Raw genomic sequence first — 26,117 nt, 5'->3', positions numbered from 1 at the left:
GTGACGAGACCGGGGACACCGGGAGGGCACCGGGGTCCCCTCGAGTGCTGCACAGCCCGTCCCGCGGGCGCCTCTGCCCCGCCGCAGGTGTCCGGCGCTCTGGTGGCATCGCTGCAGCGATGCTTGCTGTGCTAAAGAGAGAAATCCACCGGAGCTCCAATCCGCAGACGGCTCGGGGTCTGAGGAATGGGAAGGTGTCAGGATGTGTAACAATTTTGCACTCAATTTTCAGAAAACGGGACGCGTTGCATTCTCTCGTCTTCATCGGAGTTTCCCGAAGGATTTTTCACACCGCAGGAGAGGAAGGATGGAGGAATCGTTATCTACTTCATAATTATACTGTACATGTTTTTGGCCGTGTCCATTGTATGCGATGACTACTTCCTACCTTCCCTAGAGATCATCAGTGAATGTAAGTGACATCCTCACTGCTTTCCTGAAAAACTGAGAAGCTTGGCATAAAACTTTCTCTTTCAAAAAGCTTCAAAGTTAGAGTACTCTGAAAGAAAACTGAGCAAGTTTCACTTTCCATGCACAGATGTGTCCATAGAATGTTTAATTTGGTACACAGGATCAATATTTTATTGAAAAAACCTAGTGATTACACTGCACATGTATTCATTTAATATTTGCTTTCTTTCTGCCTGGAGGAAAATCTAAAGATTCCTCAGTATTACCTAAACTGACAATTTAACTTTGTGTTGCACAGCACTATGTCCAGGTAGCTACTAGTAAAATAAAACTAGGAGGGATGGTGATTTGTGAAACCAAAATTCTTTCTAGGGTTTGTTTTTATTTAAAAGTAGTGATGAGCTACTGCTAACATATTAAAAGTATGACACAGGAGGGACAGGAATTCTATGGTTACCATGGTTCTAAGAAATCTAATCAACCTGCAACAATTCCCGTGGCTTCAGCAGGCCACTGAAGTAAAGAGATGGTCTTGGCAGGGAGTTCAGATTTTCACTGCCAAGAATTAACAGAATTCCCTAGGGAAACTCATCCCTGAACTGGAAAACCCCCTCCAAATCAGAACACTTACAGCAAATGTAAGCTTATATACTGCCATAAGAGCTGATGTTTTGTTTATTGATGATAAATGAGCATTTGTCAGACTTTTGCCATGGTCAGCCATACATCCCTGTACTTTGTGTGCAGGACTTGATCCACAGAGCGAGTTACATTCCAGAAAGTCAATTTGCCAGAACAAAAATCTCATTTCTCTTAAGCAACACATAGGCTCATACTGTTCATACAAAATGAAAATTTGATTTTAAGATCACAGCACTGGTTTGAATTTAACTAATGTTTCTGGTATGTGAAGACACAGTAGTACAGATTTCCCTGGAGGATAGATATAATTGATTTGGATCATACAGCAATATCACACTACAGTCCATGGAACTTCCCACAATTATTACCAATAGGAAACAGTTAAATCCTGCATACAAATACTGATTTTACGAAAGATATAAACTAATTTCTGTAATGAAGTTAGAAATAAACTAGCCCAATAGATCAGGCTAATTTTCAATATATTACTTTATGAATCTCATATAAAGCACTGACTGTATGGAAGTAAACTTTAATCTACTAAACTAGTAGATTAAAGTTTATTTCCATACAGTCAGTAGCTAACATTATGTACTAGTGAGAGTAAAGAGTACAGACTACTGAAGTATCAAAGGTTTTTAAGCAATTCTTTTTGTTGTATCCTCAGGCCTTGGCCTCTCACAGGATGTAGCTGGAGCAACTTTTATGGCTGCTGGAAGCTCTGCTCCAGAGCTTGTCACTGCTTTTCTAGGTAAGAAATGTGTTTTGAGTCCTTATAACTTAGAATTCTTTTCCTTGCATGCCAAACTGAAACATACCAGAGAGTCATTGTCCTTACAGGAGCTTTTGTGACAAAGGGAGATATCGGTGTCAGCACCATCCTTGGATCAGCAATATATAATCTTCTTGGTATTTCTGCAGCTTGTGGGCTGTTTTCCAGTGTGGTACGTATCAACTTTGATAGTTCTGCTCCTAAGAGCCAAATAGTTATCCTTTCTCATTTTCCAACAAAAGCCAAGAGAGACTTACTATGACAACTGCCAAGTTTATTATTTAGTAGCAAAACCAGCATGTAATCAGTTTTAAGATAACCTGCTATGAAAGTTTTTAAAAACACTAACTTGTTAAATATCATACTTAAGTCATTCCTAAGAATCTTTAATTTTTACATAATATAGAAACAACATATTGATGCAGCATTTACAGCACTTAGTGAAAGTATTACAGAGAGGTTTAAGAAAAGTACATGACTGATCTGCAGGTTTCGAGGCTATCCTGTTGGCCGCTGTTCAGAGACTGTCTGGCATATACCATCAGTGCAGCAGCGGTCCTTGCCATGATATCTGACAACAGAATTTACTGGTAAGAGCACAAGTAGTGTTGAATTCCTGTTGACTGGAGATTTGTGAGACAGTGTTTTCAAAAACAAATGAAAATCCCCAAGCCCCAAACTTCAAGTAGCCTGAACTGCCGTTCACTAACAGAAATAAACATCCTGTTGGCTTTAAAAAACTTAAAAAGTCACAATGCTTGTAAAGATTATTACCTAAACATTCAAACTCTGCATATTTATGAAGTTTGACCTGCATAGGTTTGCCTGTAGACTTCACAATTTCTGTCACAGCTGTTCTGACGTAGCAATTAGTGTTCAGCATTTACTTCTTTTAAGCCTTTCTTTTCATAGCAGCATTGTTCAGAAAAACATTTGTCTGCCAGAAGGAGATCATGAGTTTCTGATGTTTTAATTCCTCCATCAACACTGAAACTCCTGTTACCTCAACAAGACAGTCAGGTCCAGCACTAAGTCTCTTGAAGTTTATAATTTAAGCATTACATGAAGACTCAATTTTGCAAACATCAGGAAAATGTTCAATCAGTAAGATCCCCTGTAAAAACATGCAGCTATACAATACACAAACAAGATTCTGCAGAGGAGGGGAGTTAATCAAACTGCTGAAAGACATGGGGACACTCACAAACTTCCATGACATTAGCCATACAATTGCAAACAGATGCTTTTGTGTGTTCTCCTTTTGCTATTCATGCAAATTTTCTCTCTCTCTCCTTATGCCAGCAATTGGGTTCTTTTATACTACATGTTATATAAAACTTGTTTTTCATTCTAGGTATGAAAGTGCATCCCTATTATTGATATATGGGTGTTATATTCTGATACTATGTTTTGACATTAAAATCAACCAATACCTCATGAAAAAGTTTAGTCCCTGCTGTACGTGTTTTACCAAAGCTATGGAAGAGAACGCGGAGCAGCAGCCACTGGTTGGATGGAGGGACGAGAGCGGACCTCTGATCCGTCAACAGTCAAGAACAGACAGCGGAATTTTTCAAGATGAGCTGGACTACTCTCAACTTTCAACAAGCTTACATGGGCTCGATGAAATCTCTGAAGGTACAGGTGTTGTTAAGCTGTATCTAGCACTCAACATGCCTGTCTGCATCAATTCTGATCAAGAGCAGATTCTCAGATAGTATTAAGATTTTGCTCACAAAACCTCCAGCCTAGTATTTAAGTAGATCATTATTCTAACTTGGAATATAACACTGAGCAAAATCAGAGTGATGGTTTTCATATGAAGTTCGTTGCTAGAGGAATGCAAGGATAGTTGCTCATTTGTGTTGTAGTAGAACTTCTGTCTTTGTTGTGTCTATTTGAAACCTCTCAGCAACACTGCTTGTAAAATGCACTATCATCAGCTGAAAGCCACACAGGTAAAGTAATATATACACTGTTTCCTTATGACAGGGGCAGGTTCATAGCCCAAAATATGCATAATATCAAAAGTAAAGGGATAGCTGAGATGTGGCCACAGGTCATGTTTCCTCTTAGGCAAAAAAAGAGCAGTTGGTACTTACTCTTGGTAAATGCTATGGCCAAACCCTTATAAAGAAATTCATTTTTCATCCACCTTAGTTCTCCCCTGGTGATGTAATAAAAAAACATTTTAATCATAGAATACTAGGTTGGAAAGAGATCTCAAGGATGATCTGGTCCAACCTTTCCTGGCAAAAGCATGGTCCCAGATGGGTCAGCAGCTGTTCAGCTGAATCTTAGAATTGTCCAACACTGGGGAATCATCACTTCCTGGGGAGATTGTTTTACTGGTGATTATTTTCATTGTGAAAAAATGTTCCTCTTGTGTACAAGCAGAATCTCCCCAGAAGTAACTTGATTTCAGAATTTTGTCCAGAGACATGTAGGTACTGGGTAATACTACAGCTGAAACTTGAGAAAGAAGTACTTTTCACCTTTTTTCAGTATTCTCACAAGTAGAGGACAGTAATATACTGTATGCTATGGATTCAAACTTGATGCTACAATTTAAAAGTTACTTTTTCTTCTACAGATCATCCAAACGTCTTTACTATGCCTGAAGCAGATATGAAGAGAATTTTGTGGGTGTTATCCCTTCCTATTATCACATTACTCTATTTAACTATACCAGATTGCAGAAGACAGTTTTGGAGGAACTGGTTCATGGTGACATTTTTAATTTCAGCAGCATGGATTTCTGCAATAACTTATGTTCTTGTATGGATGGTAACAATAGCAGGTAGGTACCTAAAGTGGTGTTGCTACACCAGTCAAGAATCACTGAAAGAGTTGTGTGGTTTCTCTGTGAGGTCCTTGTGAGGTTTCCCTTTAAAAGTCAGTTTAGCAACTCAGAGAGTGCTGTAAAAAACACAACAAAGGAAAACAACAGAAACTTATGTTTGACTGCTTAGTTTGCCACCCTCTTCTATCCAATTGAGGAACACTTTATAAAGTTTAGCTGCTTCACACTGCTTACCATCACCTGAATGAGATCTCAATGTCACTACAAAATACCCGGTCTATTTTTAAAAACAGAGTTTCACTAAACTGCTTCATTAAGCAAAATAATTGGACACACAACAATAAATTGTCATGCTGAAGACCGACAAACATGAAATCCCCTAAGACTGGAATTAGAGGTCAAAGCTTTTGGAAAAAATCCATAATTTCTATACCTGTGTTTTTACAAATGTTACAGTAAGAGATTTGGCATTAAATTCACTGCCAAAAACCTTCTCAAATGCGTTTATTAAATATTCTCGGAGTTTGTATATGTGGACCTCTTACAAATCTGCATCATAAAGTGGGGCAGTAAAAGGATTGCATTTAAGTGAGAGAAGGGGTATGAACTTATATGTAAAAACCGTCTCCTAAAAGTACTTTGAGGTATTAAAGGTCTCCTCATTTCATTGTTTCTCCAGTCAGCTTGAAAGACATCCAGTTTTTATATTTAAGAACAAGCAGAAAATGAAACAAACTCTACAGAAATTTTTCAAAGCTTGCCATTTTCACATTATAGCTCACTAATCCTACCTAAGCATTCTACTAGTTCAGATATGAATAACTCCTTGTTCAGTGCAGGAACAGACCTACACATTCAGTAAACCTTTGAGAAATCACTAGTAGATCACTGGATGTTATACCCACCATGTTAACCCCTTGGTTAAATAATTTTCCACTTGTACCCAAAGAGCAAGGGTTCACTGTCTGGATGCTAGAAACCTTTGAAACAGGATTCAAGTCAACATTATTGCTGTTCTACAAGACAAAGCATTAATTCATATGAAACTAGGTATGGTGGAGATTCAGAGAGTGTATTAGTTCACTTCCAAGAGTCATCACAGCTAGTACTGGGGTCTTTGGCCCACTACTTCTAGGTAAATTATATTCTATTTACATGTTAAAACACTACAAGTTAAACACACAATATATTCAAGTCCAGGCTCTCATGAAGGTTGAGAACTCAAAGGTTCTATCATTGCATAATCAGTCTACTAGAATGTCACAAAAGTATCACAGCTGGGCACTAAACTGGGATGGTCAAGAACAAACCTAATTTAGTACATCTTTCTGTTGCTGGCAAAGAAAATTTGACTACTTATAGCAACACATTGCTACTGATACACAAAATTAACAAAAGCCTAGAAAAATAAGACTTTTCTGTCTTAATGGTCAGTTGCTAGAAAATAAACCACTACATATTAAATAGAAGATAAATCTATCTAATAAAATGAAAAATTAGCTTCTCCTGAGTTTATATTTTGTCTTAAAACCTTCAGAGGGTTAGAAACTAATGTTGGGTACATAAGGCTGGTTCATTCATATTTCACCTTGGTTTGAACCATTATTTTCCAGCCTGGATGGTTTATTAAAAGCTGATTTGTTGGTCCCTCATACTACAAATCTATTAGAACTGATGGAAGGATAAAGAGAGTACAAATTCTGCAACAAGATGATGTTAGTACCTCTGAAATCAACAAACAGTTTCAAACATAAATTTACTGGGCTGCTCTAGACTAAGCTGGTAAGTAATAGACAAGCATTGCTGACCTAGCTTAGCGTACTGCCTCTTACTTAAATAAAATTGCTCTTATTAAATATGTCAAAATATTTCACGTAAGAACTCAGATTTCAACAATAAAAATATTAAGATACTTTTTAGTGACCAAAAATGTTTAAGTAATTACTTTGTAGCTTGACTAGAGGTATCAAATACTTCAGCATATTGATGCGTCTGAATGGTACAACTGCTGAAACAGTTTTGAAGAATCTAAGAATTTAAGTTAGAAATTAATATGGCTACAGGACATTTGGGGCTAAGAAAAATAGAGATTAGGGAAAAATAAGCCGCCCTTCTAATAACAGTTTAAAACTTTTCATTTAAATGAGTATTTGCCTAAAGGAATTCACACTTCTAAGGGGTTACTTGTACTTACAAGTCATATAAAAATTCTGCACTTTGATTCTTCCAAATCACTTTCTAATGGTAAAGGCATGTAGTTGAGACAGTATTCTCATAATGTCTTAATGACTGTTCTTCCCAAGAAAATTCATGTGCTTTTTCCCCTCCCACTGAGGGGATTAAAAAGAAGGATTATAAGAGTTATTGCTTCATGAGACTTTTGAACACTAACAAGGAGATGCCCAAAACTCTAAGAGACTATAGTATTTTCTAGAAGTTGAGGGGACCAAAAAAAGATTAGTAATTTGTTAGATATTTAAACTTCTACTTTATCTGCAAGAAAAAAATTGTAATTGCTACTGTCTTGACCACTGCAGACTTGAAGAACAAGGAAAGGATATTTGTTGTTACTCTTTGTTTTAACTGCTTTGTGGTTCAGTCACCTCACATGTAGTTAAGTTAGCTGATACATTCCACATGAAATTACTGTATGATTATTGATTCTTTCTCCAGCAAACAAAGTCCAAAGCACTTTCAGTGGATGAGCCCTAAGTAAAACCACACTTGCATTTTCTACCTTTATTTCTCAACTGCAGGTGAAACGCTGGGAATCCCAGAGTCAGTCATGGGTCTCACATTACTTGCAGCAGGAACCAGTGTACCAGATACAGTTGCAAGTGTGCTGGTAGCTCGGAAAGGTAAAGATTTAGTATTTAGGCTCATGCCAATGGATGTGTTTAAAAGGTACTACAAAAAGAAAAAATTCTAGTCAATATTTTGATAAATTCAAGGACTAACCACAAAATCCGTGCTCCACATTCTAGAGCTTAAGTTTACTAAAAATGAATAAATAGCTTACCTGAAAAAGCTGTGGCTCAGACATTTAAAAACTTCTCAGAGTATCTCAGAGAAGTATTCTAGATTGGTTTATTTGTTGTTGATTATGTATTACAATTTTACTGCAGAACACAACTGTAGATCTCAGTATTTTAAACACAACTGGACTTTATAATAGCCTGTCTAGCTTAATTTTAAGTGCAACTGTGCAGATGCTGGTGATTTAGGGAGACTTTTTATGGTTGTGGTACCCATGTTCTGTAGAATCGTGACTATAACTCTTCCAATGCAAAATCTGAGAAGGATGCTCTGTGAGAAACTGAGGGCTGGCAGTCTGTTCCTCCAAAACAGTTTGGCAATTTCTTGCAATACAATTAAGCCAACTTATTTATATTTCTTCTTTTACAGGAAATGGAGATATGGCTATGTCTAACATTGTAGGATCCAATGTATTTGATATGCTCTGTTTGGGAATACCCTGGTTTATAAAAACTGCCTTCATAAATACATCAGGACCCATAGAAGTGAACAGCAGTGGTCTGACATACACAGCCATTTCTCTTATCTGTTCTGTTGGTTTTATTTTTCTGGCAGTTCACCTGAATGGCTGGAAAATAGATAAAAAAATGGGAACAATTTGTCTTGTCCTGTACTTAGTATTTACTGTATTATCAATTTTATATGAACTTGGCATCATAGGAAACAATCCTACAAGGGTCTGTGGTAACTAGTTTTAATCAGTGATTATGCTGATGAAAAAAATAAAAGCAGGAGAAAAAGATCAGTTTCTTCATTTAGTCAAAATAAAATTTAAAAAACCAACTCCGAACTCCCATTGGGCTCTAAATCTTATATACAGAACTAAGTTATGTCATTAAAGTAATATTAAGTAGAACAAAAACATCACAGCCTAATTGGAGCCCTTTCTTTTAGAGTCAAGAATTACAGTATGACTACAACGCACATATAAAACCAAAATTCTGAAAAAGACATCTACTTCTTACATTACAATGTTGATACACACATTTGGCGCGGGGAAAAAAAAAAGATCAGAAAACACTAAATAAATCCCACTATGCAATCTGGAGATTAACAGAGAAAATGGCTTATTTTATTAAAAACAGTATAACCATTCATTTAAACTGAATGACTAGAGACACTTGGCCTAATTTTCCAAAGGCACTGAGCATCCAAAGCATCCCCGGTCTATAGGGACCTGCAGGTGCTCAGTGCCTTTAAAAAAACAACAAAAATCAGGCGAATTGTCTTTAAAAACCAAACATAGTAAGATTCAGTTAACAAGTATCACAGTATATTAAACACTATACTGTTAAAGGCTGGTGGGATTTAAAAGTTCCTTTTTACAGCTTTTGTAAGCATACAATGTTACTAAAAATGACTTACTAAGACAGAGAAGCTAAACAGACAGAGGAATGTTCCTGAACACACAGTTTTAAATTATGCATTGCGATCCAAGCGGACATCAATTTCTCTGCCACTGATTTTTATGCCGTTCATTATCCTACAGGCCTTTTCAGCAGATTCTGGTGAGTCAAATCTGACTGTTCCACAGCCCTTTGATTTTCCATTCTCCATTTTTATTTCTGCAAACATTACATGACCTGAATAAATAAGTTAAACAGCAGTTATTTCAAGTCCTCAGTGTACTAACAACTTAAAGAACTTAGAAGTAATAAAAACACATTTTTAAGTATAATCTAGGGGATCATTTGAAATTGGCACTTTTAGACTGATGGTACATTCACTCATTCAGGCAAGGTGACACGGGACAGCAGGAAAGAATCCAAATCCAGATCCACTATCTCAAATCTTTCCTGAAGTACGCCTGTATTTGACCTCAAGTTTGAAACAAAGTGCCCTGTAAGACTCAGGGAAAGGTTTGTGTTTCATACTGATAGAAGTGTGAGTATTGATAGGCATTAACCGAACTGTAGCTTAATTCAGTCCACCCTGTTCATCACAAAAACCTACCAAGCAATAGTCACAAACAGGCAATTTTGGTAAGAAGCTGCAGAGCAAAATTAAAGCCTTTAAAACTATAATAAAGTTACCAGGCTGGGAGTGGTTCAAAAGTAGCATACACTATCCAGTTCCTGCTGAGCTTCCTTGAGGATGGACACTCAACTCACAAGCAAATATTTTTATAAAGATGTACTTCTGAGAATGTTCAGTTCCCTGGAGCTAATGAGTTTTTGCTTATGGTATATTGTACCACACCCCTCCTAAGCCCCTGAATGTCACTAGGAACAAAAAAATTTTCCCTGAAATACAAAGCCTTTTATTTTTAAATATCATGTAAAACTGTCCTTTCACTGAAAGAAACTGAACACTGGGAAACAGTCTTTGTATTTCTTTATGATACTGACATGAACACAATCTGTTGCTTATAATTCTTAAAAGCAATTGAACATAACTACTACATCTATTAGCTGACAGAGATAATGAAAAAAAATTCTGAGCTATCTGGAAGTTGCCCAAGAGGTTAAGACTTAAAAAAAAAGAAAGAACCTGTTGTGCTATATCCTCCATCTACAAAGAAAATATCAACAACTTGTAATTTTTCATAATTGAACTGCATTTGATTTATATCAAATCTGTATGATGAGTGTCTTAGGCATCAGTAGTGTGTTTTAAATTATCTCTTCCGTCTACCCAAAATAAGAAGTCATCCTGTAATTCAGTTAAAGCTCTCTGTTCTGAAAATGTGTTTTCAAAACATGTAATGTATTTTGACACTCAAGCTTTATTTTTCGCTTATGTCTCTGAAAAGACCAACTTTTCTGAATTAGATGAAACCAATTATTTAATGTTTGGTACAAAAATTTATTTCTTAAGATAAAGGGGAACAACACAGCCTGCAAATACGCTAATCAGGATCACCGAGATGTATAAAACCTGTAATACTACACTGGCAAAACTACTAACTGATTTGATGCAGCACCATTTCTAAAGTAATGCAGGACCTGGACAGATACAAGCTCCTGCACATATTTAACTCATAGGAAACACTACATTATATACTTTTCCTGGCCAGGGAATATGTCAAAAAAGAAAAAAAAAAATCAAAGAGTAATTTTATTAAAGGAATAGGTTCAAGTTTATAGCAAGTGAGCACTCAGAGCCAACATAGCCCATAATGTACCTTGGTCTTGTGTTCTTTCATGCCTAAAAAATATTTATATAACTCAAGAAAGCTGGGTGAAACAAGAAAAATAAATCTAGCAGACTCTTCTTCAGAGTCAGACAACAGTCTTCCTGTGGTTATCTAATAAACACCACGTAACACATGAAGTCCATGGAGACGAACAGGGGTAAGGCTCATATACATACCACATTGACTGAATTTCTCCTTTAGCTTCTGCCAGGTCAAGTCAAAAGGAAGCTAAAATAAAAAAGTATTATTGATAACAAAATATTACAACGAGAATAAGAGCAGGTAATCAAACATACACACAAAATAAGCTTGTGGTTCCTATATATTTAATTGCTTACATTTCTCACAAATATCTGGTTGCCTTTAGAGCCTAATCTCTCTCTCATGCCACCTCCCATGGGGCCAGGCCCAAATCCTCGATCGATGTCCATGTTCCTGTCCAGGCCTCCACCCATGGCAGGTCCCATTCGATCAAAACCGGAACCCATCCGATCCATTCCCATTCCTCCAGCCATATTGTTCATACCACCCATGCCACCACCTACACAGAGAAAGAAATGGAGGATAAAATAGAATCTTCTTTTAGTAATAAACACACAGGTATTTGGTATAAAATAAAGTTCTTTTTTCAGGAGAAGAATAACTTTATTAAAACTGCTGTAATATAAACCATAACTTTTATACATGCACAGTGATTTATCAAGGAGCATGGCTAGTATTTTAAGACAAAGTACTATACAAGACATAGAGTGTCAGTTCTAAAATAGTAAAACCAAACTGCATCAAGCTATTAGTCATACCATCCAATGTAGCAAAATGTTGAACACAAGAATTCAAAGTCTGTCTTGTTTAATTTAAAAAATATGACACCCTTTACCAAAAAGATCAAATAAATAACTGTGGTGATACTTAGATAAAGATAATTTGACCAGATATACTATTGTTTATTTGGCTTCCTTCATTTATATTCAGCTTAACTTAAAGCAGCCATACCCACAAATAATGACAAAATCTTCTAGAGAAGGCTTTTTTTTTTTTTTTTGCCAAGAACAGAAGCTACCGCAAGTACTGTAAAGAGCATGAACTTTCCTATGTGTCATGGTTCAAACCCCAACAAAAAGTACATACATAGAATAAAATGTATTAATTTATTTATACAAGTAACTAAGAGTAACAGCATTCAAATACTATAATATTTCTGGATTCATAATTAAAAATTAATGTACAGTAAAATGATCAAGATCATTCATGAGGGACCCTCTCTTCAAGCCTTATGCTTTCTAAGATTGGCACTAGCAAGATTTTAGTTTCTCATCTGCTCTAGCATGAGGAAATCAGAGAGCTGGTGCAGTAAAAACTCAGTATTGGAGCTTTGCACAAAATTAAACTGGAGGATAATCTGAAATTCAATGATTTTTTATTTCAATGATGACAGATTACTGAGGTTCAGCTTCATGAAATTTACTCAAATAACTGCCTGTCTTTCTTTCTGAAACACAGGTTTACTTTAGTCACTTCTCCCTCCAAACTAGAAGTTGAAACGATTCCAAATCTAAGATTTAGGGAAAGACTGTATTAGCTAGTTTTCCTCTGAACTTTTACCTCAACAAAACAGCTTTGAAAACTGTTAGACTTGTCACATGCAACTGAGTTCTACTTCCCTCAACAGCAAGACACTACACTACAGCAAGTTCCTCTGATACAAGTAGGTGTACATGGTATTGTTACATTGCCTACGCATTTATGTTCTATTGAAACAAGTTAACCTACTCATTCCAGATCTTATTGGGCCCATGCTAGGTGCTCCCATTCCTCCTGCAAAAACACCAATCATTGCACCACCTAAACAGAGAAAAATAATGAAGTGACATACACTGAAACCACCAGTTAGTGAAAAAAAACAAAGCACACGCTAATGAAGTGCACTGTTCTCAATGTTCCCTGGCAATGTTTTTTCTATAAGGGCACTTTAGCATGTGCCTTTACTATACAAACTAAATAGGAACACCTTGCCAGTAAAGTTAGTCTCTCCTTTTCTACTACAGGATTTAAGCTACTCTGATTTCTTTCTAGCTTTTCTCCCCTCTGACAGCCTGCCAGCAGCACAAACATGGTAAAACTAAATGGGCCATTTCCCACATTGGGAAAAACAACCTCAAAATTCCATGCTTCATCTTATATGAACTTGATAGTAATAAAAAGTCCACAATTCTGCTGCAAATCAAACATCCTCAATTCTACTCTGATACTATAGCCCTATCAAAGACACCTTCCTTGATTTCACGGTTACTAAAACCAAATGCCTTCACAGTATTTATTTTTAAGATACCATTAACCTAAATACTGTAACAGGAGTACATCAGGGCCTTCCCTGATCAAACACAGTATCTGTTAAAAGTCCCTACAATTTCCTTCCATTATTTAAGGTGAAGCTGGGAATCTCTAATCTTGGTTCTCAGGACACTATTCAAATGGACAGATCACTGACAGTTTGTAAATTGAAGCTTGCTGGATCCACTGAACGAAAGACACCCACATCAGTTTCTCACAGTGGCCACGTTCATGAATTTTTCAACCAACATGTTACCAGAAGACTCAGAAGCCTACTGCTTGCAGAAACATTTATAACTTAAGTGGCCTTGCATTTTCACTCAGGAAACAGATGTTTATGCAAGTAGCCAGAGTGAAGGCATACACTTGATTTCTAAGACATTCATTCCAAGGCATTAAGGCCAGCTCAAAGGACAAGCTTATTATGTTCTTACCACTTCTACACAATTATCAGTACTGAAGAGAAGCACACAACAGTTACCCTTTGCTATGACTTGCCTCATCTAATATATATTTTTTTTTAAAAATCAACTTTTAGACCAGATGAACCTTATGCTATTAGGAGTTCTTCTCTTCCAAGGAAGTGAATTAAGGGAATGGAAAAGTACAAGAAACAGGGAATAGGAAGAAAGCTGTCTTCTATAATACATTTTGTGCTCAGTTTCAGGCCCCTTAAAACAAGAAAGACATAGAGGTACTGGAGCGTGTCCAGAAAAGGGCAACACAGCTGATCAAGGCTCTGGAGCACAAGCCTTGTGAAGAATGGCTGAGGGAGCTGGGGCGCTCAGCCAGGAGAGGAAGAGACTCAGGGAGGACCTTTCTGCTCACTGTAACTATCTTAAAGAAGGTTGCAGAGACATAGGGTCAGTCTCTTCCACCAAGTAAAAAGCAAAACAACAAGAGGAAATGGCCTCAAGTTAAACCAGGGAGGTTCAGATTGGATATCAGAAAAAATGCTTCACAGGAAGAGTTGTCAATCATACGAACAGACTGATCAACGAAGTGGTGGCATCACCATCCCTGAAGGGATTTAAAAGACATGTACACGTGGCTCTTGGTAACCTGGTTTAGTGGCAGACTTGTCAGTGTTGGGTTAAAGGCTGGACTCGGTGATCTTTTCCAACCTGAGGGATTCTGTGATTCATCCAGGTAACAGCATAGAAACAAAGGGCAAGAAGGCTCTTTTGTTGAGCTCTTCCACGCCTTTGAAGATGGAAGAGTAACTCATTCGAGGGAACCCCACTGCCAACAAGACATCATCTATTAACAAAATAATCCTGGCTCAGTTACAGAAGAGGCCAATACATACCATTCTGAGCTACAGGAGCTCAGAAGGTAGGAGAAAAACTGAAAGCACCAGAATTCAACACTCCTGTCCAATGTGACCTGATCTGCAGTAGAAACAGTCTTACACCATGCATTTGCAGAACAGGCTCATGGAAGTTACAAAGGCTGTACACGGACACCTTGGTCAGGATTATCAGAAGCATATACTTCAACACCCCAAAGATTTAATATGCCACAAAATATACAGTATGAAGGTAAATGCTTTCCTTGAACAGCTATTCCATACATATTTTACAGAGGGAAAAAAAATCCCTCCACACCTGAAGCCCTGTCTTAAGTGGTGACTGTAATGAACATTCAGATTATATCCTTACAGCAATGACTGGGGGAGAAGAGACAGAAGATGACTAAATGAAACCAGGTCTCCTTCTAGCAAAATTCTTCCAATACTATGTCACAGAAAATTTAACAAGTTACCATACCCATCCTTCCAAAAGACTCTCCAAAACCACGGTTCAATGCCATGTCACCACGACCAAATTCTCTTTCCATGTTTGCTCCCATTCCACCACGGAACATTTCTGTAAAGAACGAAGCAAAAAACCAGGAATGTTCTGTTATTTACATCTAAGCTGATGCTCCTACAACACTTGTTTCACAACCACTTGTTTAAACAGAAGTGAGTCTAATGCACAAGTCAGAGGCACCTATTACACACTCAACTATCCTACAAGTTCCTAGGCCTCCACTCATGCAACTACTTCCTTTGAACTCATTTATATTGCCCACCCCTAAATGGAGAGCTTTCAATAAATAAATATCAGCAAACTCATAGGTGTACAGGAACGGTGTTCAACTACCTCCCATTCGGTTGACTCCAAATCCTCCCATGTTAGGCATTCCTTCCATTCCACGAAATCCAGGAAGCCCTTCAAAATAAGGAAAAGTGTTTTCTATACAGTATTAAAGAAAAATTTAATGCAAAAAACTTCATTGCACGTACCGCCTCCCATTCTACTCATTCCACCAAATCCTGGGCCGTCTATTCCCATACCTTTAAACCAAAAAGATAAACAACACTTAGTACACCCTAATGGATTTTTAAAAAGTCAGAGTTAAAACCTCAAAAGCACACTAGACAAGGCTTGCTTTGTCAAAAGTCTGTCATTTTTGCAAACACAGAAATTGCAATTTTAAACTTTAAAATTTTTAAATGAGCTTTGTATAACTTAAAAATTAAGAATATGGATTTACCTCCTGGACCCATGCTCCCCATTCCACCACCCATGCTCAGCTGTGTTGCACTGATGGGCTGTCCACCTGGTCCAAGTCCCATACCAATGCCACCAAGACCACCTCAAAAACAAAGAAAAGTAAGTATGATCAGAAGAGAGATCTTCCTCTGTATCACAGAGACCACAGTCAGCAAAAGTACTGCTAAACTGTGCAAAAACACAGATCACCATATACTAAGCGCAAGGAGTAGAAAACAGAGCAGGCACTCACGAGGTAATTGTGAACTTTTGCTGTCCACAACACGGAAGTCTTCATGAGGAACTGATTTGTCATCCTGACAAAAAACAAGGATGTTATGCTATGATCCCTTCAATGTTTTGGTAGAGACATGCAAGTAGAAAGAAATGAAAGCAACTTACCATTTTAACATGCATGGGTCTATCAAATAGGAATTGTCCATTGAACATAGCTGAAGAAATGCAAGTCAAGGAGTCTTAAAAAGGCAATTTAACTGTTTCTGAAGAATCAATGTAATAACTTTTAAAAAAAATTAAATTTTTGTACAATTACCATGAGTCTTATCTTTTCCTACCTCAGCTTTAGAAACCCAATTCAAGGGCCAGAAGATGCAATACAAGCTGTTAGGTACACTGAAGTTAGTTTCACAATCATCACACTGCCAGGTATTTTAATTTTGTTCAACATCATGAGGAATTTTTAGAATTTAGTAGTAAATTCAGGCATTACAAATGTAATCTGCACAGTATTACACTCTAGTCCCTATATTGTAGCTACAAAGGCAAATAAGCACCATTTGCAAAACTACACTGCCAGAACCATTAAAGATTAATCAATATATGATCAATTCTTTTTGAAAACCAAGGATACATATTGCTTGAACAGCTTCAATTGCTTGTTCAAAGGTAACTGTCCCCATTCCTCGACTCTTGCCATCTTTATCTTCTTTGATGTCCGCACGCTTCACAGTTCCAGCAATGCTGAATACCTCCTTCAGTTTCTTCCAGCCAACTTTGAAGTCAAGCTTAAACACAGAAATACATCAGTGATTTCATTGCACATCTCTATTCTGCTATTACATTTGGAAGAGATTTTCTGCATTGCTGTTAACTCTTCATTGACAAAATGCTTGATAATTGTAAATAGATGAGATTTTGTAATATACGCACACTGTGTCAAAGTCCAAAAATACCAATTGTACATGTATGACACGTATGTACATGTATGCACAATATGTACACGTATTTTACTCTAATTAACATACTACCATTGGGCTGGTTCTTGAGAAGAGCAGCTGTAATTCCACAAGACCTCATATAAATACAGTAGTCTTTTGTGCTAATAAAGAACTCAAACCACTGTATTTGTTGGGACTTTATTGTGTTAGTCTAAAGTAACTAGCATGATAAACTGAAGTAAACTGACGTATATATTTAATAAAAAAGAAATGCAATTGTAAATAGTGAAAAATGCGTTAAATATTTTTGAATCAACAGATGACTGCAATAATTAGAAGTGCATGTCAGTCTCAAGAGTTTAATGTATCCTTCTATGTCCAAAATCTGAACACGTACCCAACATTTTCAATTAAATATACTAACTGTGAACTATTTCAACCTCCTCTTTATATTAAACCTGAACTACACAGGTATAAGACGTGTCACAAAGATCAAGATCAAGCACTAAAGTTATAAAATACAGTTTTAAGCTTACATTGGCAACAAAAATCGTGGATCCGAGCCTGCCTGCTTGCAAATTACTGATAACCTCAGGAGGAATGTTTGGATTATTGAGAATAGAAGGTGGTAAATTCATCATTCCAGGTGCTGCATCAGGTCCATGTCCTCCTGGAAACTGCCCTCCTCCCCGCTGCAGTGCCCTACGAGCATGTTCCCCTTCAGGATCCTGAAATGTGGGCACAAACAAAGCCACTTAACCATCAACAACTGGACTGGCAACAAACAAAATGGTACTATTTGAAATTCTGCATAAACCCATCAAAATTATCAACTAATAAATACACTTGTCCATGTCAGAGGGATCATGAACTGAATTAGCATGGAGACCTAATTCCCTCACCTCTAAAGGTGGGTCCTTTCAGATGAGGGTTGAGGCATATTGGCAAAGCACTTGTTGAGGAAGCGTGCACTGCCACTTCACATGCTGTACCTAGCCTACGGACAAGTAGAAAAGATTTCAAGCTAAAGGACTGTCAGTCTAGCACTTTCTTCCAAGAACTGAATTAATTTAATTAGGTGGTGGTTTTGTATTATTTATTAATGCCATTATTAAAATTGTAACAGGACAGGAAGAACTGCATCAGATACCATCATATACTACAGCACTACAATAGAAATGTTGACATTATTTCACTTTCTGGATAGCACAACTTCTCTATTTCCAGCCCCATCTTTGCACATATGTAGTGTTCTAATAATTAGCTCATTCTGTGTCATATTTTGAAGCAGATAAGCAATGTAAACATAAATTACCTACATTGGAAAAACCCTAAGGTAAGAATATGAAGTAAAGTTGTTTTAATAGCTTTAAACGGCTTTAGATTATTTTGATTTTAGGACATGCTTTTTGTCAATTTACTCGGTATGGTATCCAACCTTCTGCAAGCCAACAGGCAGTTCAGCCCATGAAGAAAATTTTACAAAACATGAATCTGGAAATTGCACATCTAAGATCTCAAAACCCTGTATGGTCATCTCAGTAGCTTTAGTATCTTCACTATTTCGAATTCAAAACAGCAGCAATAAACATACCTCTTTAATATTCAGGGGTCTTCCGCTAAGATCATATTTGTTCATAGTGTCTAATGCCTTCTTGACAAATTCTTCATCTTTGAATTCAACCACACTTAGAAAGAGATCAAAACATTTAGAATATTAAAATAAAGTTTAACATGTCAAAAGTAATAGAATGCTTGGATAGCAGTGTGCTTCTACACACATAAAAAAAGAAACTTACCCACAACCCTATATCCACGAGATTTGTCATCACATGTAAAGAGAAAACAAGCAAGAAAAAAAAGAAGTCAGTCAGCACATATGACAGACCAATGAAGATTCCAGTTAAAGATCCCAGCTCACTGTTAAGTAACTACACAAGTTATTTTCACCTTCAAAATCCAAAATATATGCTCTTTAGTGGTAGCCAATCTGAATTTCTCCTACGTTCTCAGCATACATACCGTTCAAATACAAGAGAATACATTGTCTCTTATGCTCTTTGAGTCAAACCAGAATTGGAAAAATGCCACACAGATCCATGTAAGGACAACTGGGAAGAGGAGGTGGGAGGGAAAGGGTGGAAAGAAAATAACCCCAAAACATAACCAAAAACCAATCAAGACACTCATCATGTCATTAAAAGTTGTCCACTAACTACAAAATTAAAATCTACCTACATCAAATACACCACTACAAGGAAAAAGCAATCTGCGTACCTCTTCAGTACTACAACATAATTGAGAAATTACCTTATAAGAAAATAACCTTATTGACTGCACCAGCATCCTTCTAATCAAGCAAGAGTTGAGGATTTCTTAAAGCATAGCAAAGCTGACAGCATGTTTTAGTTTTAACAAGTATTAAAGAAAATAATTTACAACAATTGATACAACCTCAGTTAAGACTCAAACCTGCATTTCTCACGTTCTCACTGCAGGTTTGGAGCTGCTATTGGCCAAACTTTTGACTATTATTAAGAAGACAGAGGAGCTTTAACAATCTTCACTATTTGTGCCTCATTGCAGGCACTCTGTTGGCTACCAACCATCTCCATCCATTTCGTTTTAAGAAAGTAAATACATTAAGCCAGTGTTTAAAAGTACCAATCCTGCAAAGCTGTGAAATCAGGCACTTCACTCAGTATATTCTTAGCTAATATTTTATACTTATTGGCCCCAAGAAGAGCATACTACACTAACAAAATTTAAATAAAATGATTGGTTTATTGAACATCCTTTATATGAAACAGATTTGTACCAAGACAAAGCTGTTGGCTAAAAAGAAGAATTAAGTAAAAGCCATTTGTTAACATTTACAGAAGTACTTTGCCCCTTACAACCAACTAGTGTGAGTTGCATGAAGGTGTCAGACTACTTCTAATAGAGAATCCTCAAGGCTACCTTAATGAAAATCAGTGTAAAAATGAAACTTACTTTCCAATAACTGGTACAGGTATTATACAAAAATAAAACTGCTGAGGAACTTTTAAACCTCTAGCAGATTGTTGCCCACGGCACTTACCCTTGATTTTCCTTCAGCATCCTTAAACAGCTCCACGTATGTAACCTCACCAACTACATAAGACATACAAAGGGAAAATACCAAGAGACAATGCATTTAAACACCAGTATCTTTCTTTACTGTGCCCCTGTGCACAAGTCTACAGAGAATCACCTATTATTCACCAACAATCAAAACCAGACCAACCATACCTCCTGTCAATGGCTATATAATTTAGCTAGTTTTCAGAAATATGCAGCAGCCACATTCTCAAAAGCTAAAAACAAACAACTATATTTAACCTAATTCATACTACAGATCATATTTTGGCCAGTATGATATAGTTGGTGAACAAATTCAGATATACACAGTCCCTTAACCTAACAAATGAAACTTCAATGTTCACTGAAAGTGTTACATTTATCATCCTACTCACAACACCTGTTTTAAGGTGACTTTCTACCTGAATATCTTCAATCAAAAGTTTGCCTTCAATAATAACCAAATTTACACATCAAATATTTCACAGCAAGCGACTCACTTTCTAAAGTAGGAAGTTTAAGTAAATAAACCAATCAAATAGTCACGTCACCTTACAACAGATAAGCCAGCAGTTACAGAAGGGGGGTCTGGCATTTTTCACAGCCTAAAAGCCAAGTGTGCTTTGCATTACTTTTGAAGAATCAATTTTTCAAGGAAAACACAGAACTAACTTTTTACAAAATCCATATATTATGTTATTTTACCCCAAATTTGAAATAAATTTTTGGGGTAGTCAGGTTTCTCTATCAGAACTGCAACAATAGGAACAAGCTTTTAATACAAAGCTCCAGACAAACAGTCATGGCAGTAGTGACAATGCAGACAAAGTTAATGCCACAGCCAGATTCCACCAAAGAAATACAAAACAACTTTTGAAAGACATCCCTTATTATTCAGGTTAACACACTTCATGTGTTGCTTAAATACAAAAGCCCTTAGAGAAAAAAAAATCTACAGGAACTACAACTAGACAAAACACAATCTCTTTAAGAACTCATGAGGTCATGCATATACTCTCTACTATCACACCAGAATGGCAGAAGATTGTGAGCACTTCATTTACCCAGCCTACCCTGCAATGCAATTGTCTCGGATGAAAGAGGGGGAAGGGAGATAGATGTACCAAGTACAGGCCAAAACAAAAAAAGTCAAACCAAATCTGTGTGGCTCAAAGGACACATCGGTTGCATTTAAGCCCCACTGGTTTCTGTGTGAAGTGTATTACAAGGAGTAAGTTACCTTTCTCTCTCATCAGGTCTTTAATAGCTTGCCATTTCATGTCATACGGGATGTTGCTAATAAAAACTCTATTGCGATTAACAGCCTTCTTGTCTCCAGAGCCTGCATTCTTCTCCTTTGAATAGGGGTGGAATTTATTCTTGTTTCCAAGAGAAGGGATTGCCTTTGCTTTTGCAACAAACTTTTCTTTCACAGGTGCTTTCCCTTCTTTTGCTGTCTCATCATTATCCCTACATTAAAAAACAAAAATCCAAACAAAAACACTGTTAGTCTTGTGTTGGATCATTAGACTACCCCACTTCCCACCTATATAACTGAGTATTTTCTATGCTATGGGAACTCCCAGGATGTCAAATGCTGCTTTTCAAATTAGGAAAAATAAATTCATGCTATCAGAGTAATTCCAAAATACACTGCTTTAGCAAAAACAAAAAAATGTTCCAATACTAAATAAAGAAAGTACATCTTACTAATTCACTAACATTCCATTTCACAGAATCACAGAATCCTAGAATGGTATGGGTGGGAAGGGACCTTAAAGAGCATTTAATTCCAATGGGCAGGGACACCTTTCACTAGATCCCCTTACTCAGGGCTCCATCCAACTTTTAACACTTCCAGGGATGGGGCATCCACAACTCTGGGCACTCTGTGACAGCACATACTCTCTGTCAAGACTCAGAAAGATGGAAGTATGAAACTACTACAAAGACAAAACAGAAAGAGTGGAAAATGACCTCTAATACCCATGCCTTGGTGCTTTGGTAATTTTCACACCTCACTTGGACAAGTTACAGGATATTCACCGGAGAAGTGGGAGTAGAAACAGTCTAAGCTCGAGAGCTGAAACAGCTCGTGATGCTTAATTCAATGGAATAATAATATACCAAAATCAACTCCAATAGGTTTCATATCAAATTATGGGTTTTTATTCGCAATTTGTGCCAGATTACTGTTAGAAATTAAAATCCAACTAAGAGCAACAAATATTTTTTCAATTTCACCGCTTAACACTACTAGAATTTGAAAACTTGTTAAATGCATAGGAAACAGCTGTATTAAGCCATGCTATAAATCTAAGACTAATTAAGTAACTAGGTATTATCCACTAAAAACAACAAAGCAGACACCTCGCCCTCAGTCTTTCAAAACTTCACCAATACACCAAAATTCTCCTTTTAAATTTTTTTTAAGATGAAAATGCAAGAAAATTGGCTGCTTTTCTTCCACAGCAGTCCAAATCCCAACTTCAGTAAGATCATACACTTTCAACAGAATTAGAAGAAGTATCTGTCACTCTTCAGCATTCCTGATATTGTTATTATCACAAGGTCATTTAGGATGCCAACAGAGGCTCAAGGAGCCTGAATTGTTACTTTTAAAATGCAGAACTGCTGAACTGAAAGAATCCACCGAATAAAGTCACACAAATCCACTAAACAGATGCTACTTAGCATCTTTAACTACACATCACTGTCTACTTAAAGAGAAACTTTAAAAGCACTTTTACAGAAACATGTATTTCAAAAAGCCAGAATCAGCATCTTAATTTAGAACAATTAGAAGGTGATGTCCTACAGGACTGACAGAAGTGAATGATTGTGAACCCTCCTTCTTAAATTACATCACTATCTTTACTATAGTTCCTACATTTTAAAAGGCTTAGTTTTTATCTCATTGAGACACTTCGGAAGGTTTCAGACATTTCAGTTTTACAACCACAACATATGGCAAAACCAGTGACTTTGATTAACTGACAAGTTTTCAGCTCTCTGCATAGTTAACAAAACAGTGAGTAAGCGGCAGTGCTGCACTCAAAAGCACATTCAAGGAGCTTTTCAAGAAGCTAAATGTATGATCTACTCAAGGCTGGACATTTTTTTAGGGAGTACATTTAAATACATCCATACTTCTCCCCTGACTTTTCCCCCAGTTTTGAAACACTCACATGGTATTAACTTCACAGTCCTTGTGTTTATATGTGGATTAAGATTGGATTAGCAACTGGGAAATGCATAGATACTCCCCTGGGGCAAGTATTTGTAAAATTTAAAACATCTCAAGTCAACAACATGTTATCTGGTTCAAGCTTTCTCCAAGTCCCTCTGCATCATCCCTCCTCCACACCATCCTATCTGTGTGACAACACAATTCTTGTGTGGCTGTGCAGTCAAGTGAAATGAAGGGAACAATGCAGGAACTGGAGGGATCCAAGGGAGGAGGTAAAGAGCAGAGTATCAGGTCTTCCAGCCAGATCAGTTCCTTCCAATCCAATCCCACTTGCAAATGCAAAACTCCTGCCCAACAAGACTCCTAGTAAAAATCTGAGTTCTTCCTTAAGTTTTAGGATTAGAGCAATGGATTCTCTTCAGCCTTTTAAGCTCTTTCCTGCTTAAAGGATTATGAAACAGCCCCTTGGTGCTCAATGCAGTGCACAGGATGAGACAGCTCTCCAAATATGGAATCCAGAGGCTCTGCAAGACCCGGCTGTACAAATCAGTAGAGAGCACAGAAGATACAAGCCTGGCATAAACTCCTAAATCTGGGAAACAAAGCCACACTGCACTTGGTCTGGGAATCACAGCCAGGCTGCTGAAAATAGAGGATTAATTAAAGAAACAATCCTTCTCGCAAAACTCATCTGCCAAAATAACACAGGCCAGTGACCAGGCCGGAGGCAGAAATCCTTTTACAACTCTTACCCTTCTCCTCGCACATTAACAATCATTTCAATCATAAATACATTCAGAGCAATGCCACATTACTCACCCACAGACCACAGTAAAGACAGACTCAGAAATTATAAACTGACATTTTCATGGGGAAAAACAATAATAATTTCTAATCTTTACCTTTTGTATGAGCTATACATTTCATACATTAAATTAATATTTGCCTGTGAAATCACAGACCATCACTGTTCCTAGGACTGGAAAAAAAGATGTCTACAATTAGTTCTTAAAAAAAAGTGCATATGCTCATTGATTTGAAAGACCAATTATACCTTTTGGAGGAAAAAAAAACGCTTTTGGACTTTCCATGAAGTTGTGAAGACAAAAGACAAGCAAAACTAGAAGCCTATAAATAATAAGCACAAGATACATCAACATGAAAGCCTTAAAACTTGAATTTTTAAAAGAAACTTCTACTCCTCCTCACAAGTGTCCATAATAAGATAAGCAGACAGAAATGGAAGAAGTTCACAACATGTGATTTCAAAGCACATGGATCATTTTAGCTTTGTTGTGCTGAACAGTTCCACCTCCCAACACAAAAAACTTAGGGAAGTGCGCAAACTGAGTCAGGATTCCTCTCCGGTTTTTAATCAATGCTAAGCAAACCAGGTTAATAATATCCTTTTTCTTTTAAGTAATACACTTCACCCACAGACTGACAGCTTAATCCTTTGTACACCCGTTTGGGGGAAGATTAGAAACTGTATGTGAAAGAATAAGATTTGAATCTCTATTACCAAGATCCCCCCATTACTTTCAAACTTCAACTTCTACCAGGTAGAATGACTGTGATTTTTCATTCGCTTGTGAGGTTTTGGAGGGAAAAGAAGATACTGTTGACAAGAGGGATACAGAAAAAATACTTCATTTCAACAGTAGCAACCTCAACAGGCAATAAAAGTTATAAGCCGAAAAGGGGCAAAAAGGGTGACAACCATCCTGTGAAAATTCAATTCTAATCTGCGCAGTCTGGAAGCCGAGGGCCAGACTAGGGAAAAAGAAAACAAATCCACAAATTCCATTTTACAGTAAAGTGGAATTTTTAGCTTGTAAACTAAAATAAAATTTAAAGGGAGTCAAGTAAAGGCATGAAGTACATATTTATTCCTCCAGCTTTATACTGAAGATGATCCCATATGCATTTTTTAAACACAATAATATCAGAGCAGGGCTGCTTAGAACATGTCAAAACTTCACCGACTCCAACAGCTTTGATGTACTGTAAGTCTACTGTAAATGTATTCTGCCTCCAAGATCTGAATGAGATTGGAAGAGATATTGAAATTCCAACTATCTGAGGCCAAAATCTAAAGAGTGACAACCCTCAAAGGCTGACATCAAGAACCACGCACACAAAGTTATTCATGGTATTGTTCCAGAGAGCTGGTATTTCCAGCTCCCTCATACTAAATTCCTTTTAGACCTACTATAAAAGCCACAATTTTACTTACTCCGTGTACGAAAATGTTACAGTTTCCAAGAAAACTTCATGTATGCATGTGCAGGGTTTGTTTTTAGAAAGTAAATTACTATTACTATTCTCACGTAAACAAAGACTAGTTCAACGGCTTTACAAATAGCAAGAAGTGGAAAGGTAAACGGCACCAGAAGCGATGCGGAACGCTCCTGGAGGGGTATCCCGTGGGAACCGGTCCGCAGGTACCAGAGCCCGGGGCTCGGAGCCCTGCCCTGCCCTGCGAGGGGGCCTGGCACCGCCCAGCCCTCAGCGGCCGCTGACCAAGAGCCGCCACCTGCCCCGGGCCCAGGCCGCGGCCTCCCCGAGCTCCCGGGGCGGGAGGGGCCCCCCGGCCCCGGCCCCGCGGAGGAGGAGCCATGGGGGCGGGGGGGTCCGGCCACCTCCTCCCGCCGCCCCCCCAGCCGCGCTGCCCCCGCTGCCCTCCCGGCCCTGCCCTCACACACATTTTGACGCCATTTGCGCTGCCCGCGCCGCTACCGGGTGCCGCGGCAGCCGCCGCCTCCTCATCCTGCGGCGGCTGTTGCGGCGGCTGTTGTTGCGGTGCCGGCTGCTGCTGCTGCTGCGGCGGCGGCTGTGGCGCCTGGCCGGCCGCCTCCTCGGCTCGGCGCGGCGCGGCCGCCTCCGCCCTGTCGCTCTCCGCCATCTCGTGCCGGGCCGCGGCCCAGCGACCGCCGGTTTGAAACGGGCCCCGACCGCCTCGGCCTCGCCGCGCCG

At 38.0% G+C, this 26,117-nt stretch overlaps 2 protein-coding genes across 9 annotated transcripts; one reads left to right on the top strand and one right to left on the bottom strand.

Annotated features, from left to right (window-relative positions):
• Positions 1-330: 330 nt before the first annotated feature.
• SLC24A5 (solute carrier family 24 member 5) lies at positions 331-8,356 on the top strand. Its single transcript, XM_041468806.1, has 8 exons — positions 331-412; positions 1,721-1,804; positions 1,894-1,997; positions 2,315-2,415; positions 3,180-3,463; positions 4,419-4,625; positions 7,385-7,486; positions 8,034-8,356. The coding sequence occupies exons 1-8, from the start codon at positions 346-348 to the stop codon at positions 8,354-8,356; spliced, it is 1,272 nt and encodes a 423-aa protein (XP_041324740.1). The 5' UTR covers positions 331-345.
• Positions 8,357-8,915: 559 nt separating this feature from the next.
• Positions 8,916-26,117, bottom strand: MYEF2 (myelin expression factor 2). 8 transcript variants are annotated; one of them, XM_041468798.1, is made up of 17 exons: positions 25,847-26,117; positions 21,192-21,421; positions 19,932-19,984; positions 18,649-18,656; positions 18,444-18,537; positions 17,386-17,577; positions 16,543-16,696; positions 16,074-16,123; positions 15,925-15,988; positions 15,673-15,774; positions 15,422-15,472; positions 15,279-15,347; positions 14,901-14,999; positions 12,571-12,642; positions 11,139-11,341; positions 10,977-11,028; positions 8,916-9,247 (listed from the first exon to the last, which is right to left on the bottom strand). In XM_041468798.1, exons 1-17 carry the CDS (start codon positions 26,044-26,046, stop codon positions 9,084-9,086), a joined length of 1,857 nt encoding a protein of 618 aa, XP_041324732.1. In that variant the 5' UTR covers positions 26,047-26,117; the 3' UTR covers positions 8,916-9,083. The 8 variants fall into 8 exon arrangements, with proteins under 8 accessions (XP_041324732.1, XP_041324731.1, XP_041324733.1 ...); XM_041468797.1 differs by having other exon boundaries at positions 15,276-15,347; positions 25,847-26,116; XM_041468799.1 differs by having other exon boundaries at positions 15,276-15,320; positions 25,847-26,116.

The sequence above is a fragment of the Pyrgilauda ruficollis genome, unplaced genomic scaffold (genome assembly GCF_017590135.1).
Source record: "Pyrgilauda ruficollis isolate IOZ18807 unplaced genomic scaffold, ASM1759013v1 scaffold23, whole genome shotgun sequence".
NCBI classification, from domain to species: Eukaryota; Metazoa; Chordata; class Aves; order Passeriformes; family Passeridae; genus Pyrgilauda; species Pyrgilauda ruficollis.
Note: the sequence above shows the minus strand (reverse complement) of the source record. Positions and strands in the feature narration are given on the sequence as shown.